The sequence below is a fragment of the Cervus elaphus genome, chromosome 1, assembly GCF_910594005.1.
Source record: "Cervus elaphus chromosome 1, mCerEla1.1, whole genome shotgun sequence".
Lineage (NCBI taxonomy): Eukaryota > Metazoa > Chordata > Mammalia > Artiodactyla > Cervidae > Cervus > Cervus elaphus.
The window spans coordinates 62,679,804-62,682,789 of NC_057815.1; the positions used below are offsets into that span (position 1 = coordinate 62,679,804).

General features: G+C 41.0%; 1 protein-coding gene across 1 annotated transcript; it reads left to right on the forward strand.

Moving 5' to 3' along the window:
* The first annotated feature begins 415 nt into the window (after window positions 1–415).
* LOC122697909 (olfactory receptor 52H1-like) lies at window positions 416–1,372 on the forward strand. Its single transcript, XM_043908851.1, has one exon. The coding sequence runs from the start codon at window positions 428–430 to the stop codon at window positions 1,370–1,372; it is 945 nt and encodes a 314-aa protein (XP_043764786.1). The 5' UTR covers window positions 416–427.
* The last annotated feature ends 1,614 nt before the right edge of the window (window positions 1,373–2,986 follow it).

Genomic DNA, 2,986 nt, shown 5'->3' on the forward strand with positions numbered 1-2,986 from the left:
TATTAACTACTGATGTCCATAATATCATGTGTACTGTAATCCACCAACCCACAGAAAAATATGTCCTGGAAATTGGTAGTTTGTAACAACAGTATACTGTGGATAAAAAGTGATTCATGTCAGTATGGAATACTGCTTGGAAAAGCTGTGTAAACCATCAGAGGCAACCAGAGTGAATAAGATAAACTCTTTAAGGGAATGACTGTACTTTCCAACATATATGAGACAACCTGGCTCCTGCTGGTACCCGCTATCTTCATAACAATCTTTCTTCATACAAAAGTGTCTCACTTTGAATTATAATTAGACAGCCACTTTATTTTGGGGGATATATAATGAGCTGTTGGAAGTGAGAGTGACTCAAGTGAGCCTAACATTTATCCCCCTCTGTCCTCAGGAACTGGGACTTGTGCCATCCTGGTCTACTATGGTCCTTTTCAACCTGAGCAGTGACAACCCAAGACCCTTCATTCTGGTGGGGATCCCAGGCCTGGAGCACGCCCATGTGTGGATTGGGATTCCCTTCTGTATCATCTATATGGTAGCCATTGTGGGAAACTGCATCCTTCTCTACCTCATCTTGGTGGAGCGCAGCCTTCATGAACCCATGTTCTTCTTTCTCTCCATGCTGGCCATGACTGACCTCACCTTGTCCACAGCTGGTGTTCCTAAAACACTCAGTATCTTTTGGCTTGGGGCCCGAGAAATCACATTCCCAGGGTGCCTCACACAAATGTTCTTCCTCCACTACAGCTTTGTCCTGGATTCAGCCATCCTGATGGCCATGGCATTTGACCGCTATGTGGCCATCTGTTCTCCCTTGAGATACAACACTATCTTGACCCCCAAGACCATCATCAAGATTGTGGTGGGAATCTCCTTTCGTAGTTTCTGCATCATCCTGCCAGTTGTATTCTTGCTCACACGCCTACCTTTCTGTAGGACACGCATCATACCACACACATACTGTGAGCACATAGGTGTTGCCCGGCTCGCCTGTGTGGACATCTCCATCAATATCTGGTATGGCTTTTGTGTTCCCATCATGACAGTCATCTCAGATGTGATCCTCATTGCTGTTTCTTACACACTCATCCTCTGTGCTGTCTTCCACCTCCCCTCCCAAGAAGCCCGCCAGAAGGCACTGGGCACCTGTGGTTCCCATGTCTGTGTCATCCTCATGTTTTATACACCTGCCTTTTTCTCCACCCTTGCCCACCGTTTTGGACACAATGTCTCCCACACTTTCCACATCATGTTTGCCAACCTCTACATTGTTATCCCACCTGCCCTCAACCCCATTATTTATGGTGTCAAGACCAAGCAGATCAGAGAGAAGGTCACCATTTTGTTTTCTACCAAGGGGACATAATCATGTTCCAATGAACAATGGAAAAGCTAGGAGAAGTTTATAGTATATATTAATGTCATAAGAATTTTAAAAAAGCAAATGCTATTTAAAGCAAGAAGGGTCTACAAGTGATTTTGCATATTAAGAAAATGGCATGATCTATAGGAAAGAGATGCGTCTATATTTATTGATGACAAATCAAAATGTAAAATGCATTGCCTTTGGAGAGAGACTGTTAGAGGAAAGTAGATTCAAATAAGGTTTTTAGGAAAGCCCTCCTTGAGCCAAATTGCATATTCCCCCAAAAAATGTGAAAATCATGAGATGTCAGTCAAGTCGGGATGAAGAATAGCATAAATCAGGCAGAGGAGGCAAAAGACCTGTACACTGAAAACTTTAAGACATTGGTAAAAGAAATGAAAAAGACACAAACAGGTTTTTCTATTATCCAAAAGTAGGACATTCTTTTTTTTTTTATGGAGGATAATTGCCTTACAATGCTGTGGTAGTCTTTGCCATACATCAACAAGGATCCGTTATAATTATATATATTCCTTCCCTCTTCAGCCTCCCTTCCCCACCCCATCTCCCGCCTCTAGGTCATCACAGAGCACCACGCCGGGATCCCTGTATTCTACAGCAGCTTCCTGCTAGTTATGTATTTTGCATGATACTGTGTATATGTCAATGCTGGTTTCTCAACTTGTCCTACCCTTTCCTTCCCCCACTGTGTCCAGCATTCCATTCTCTACCTCTGTGTCTCCATTTCTTCTCTGTTAATATGTTCATCAGTACATTTTTCTAGATTCCATATATATGTGCTAATATGTAATATTTGTTTTTTCTTTCTGACTTATTTCACTCTGATAACAGGCTCTAGGTTAATCCACCTCACAGCAACTGACTCAAATTCGTTCCTTTTATGACTGAGTAATATTCCACTGTGTCTATGTACGATAGCTTCTTTATCCATTCATCTGTTGATGGACATCTAGGTGGCTTCCATGCCCTGGCTATTGTAAATAGTGCTGCAATGAATATTGGGGTCCACAGGTCTTTTTGAATTGTGGTTTTCTCAGGATATATGCCCAGTAGTGGGATTGCTGGGTCATACAGTAGTTTTATTCCTAGTTTGTTAAGGAATTTTCATACTGCTCTTCATAGTAGCTGTACCAATTTACATTCCCACCAACAGTGCAAAAGCGTTTCCTTTTCTCCACATCCTCTTCAGCATTTATCACTTGTAGTTTTTTTAATGATGGTCATTCTGTTTCATCTGAGGTGATATCTTGCTGTAATTTTTATTTGCATTTCTCTAATAATGAGTAATGTTGGGCACCTTTTCCTGTATTTATTGACCATCTGTATTTCTTCTTTGGAGAAACGTCCATGTACGTCTTCTGCTCATTTTTTGATTGGGCTGTTTGTTTCTCTGATATTGAGCTATATGAGCTGCTTATATATTCTGGAGATTTATCTTTTGTCCATTGTTCTGTTTGCAATTATTTTCCAAAGGAGATCATTCTTATGAAACCTTTGGTAAGTCAAAATAGAGTAAAGCAAAAAAAGCCTTAAGACACAACTTGCTAATGGATGCAAAAATAATTGAGATAAGGCATAAATGCTCACTGACAC

Bases quoted from the DNA above. Each gene is read 5' to 3' on its own strand.
- LOC122697909 (XM_043908851.1), top strand. From the start codon at position 428: ATGGTCCTTTTCAACCTGAGCAGTGACAACCCAAGACCCTTCATTCTG.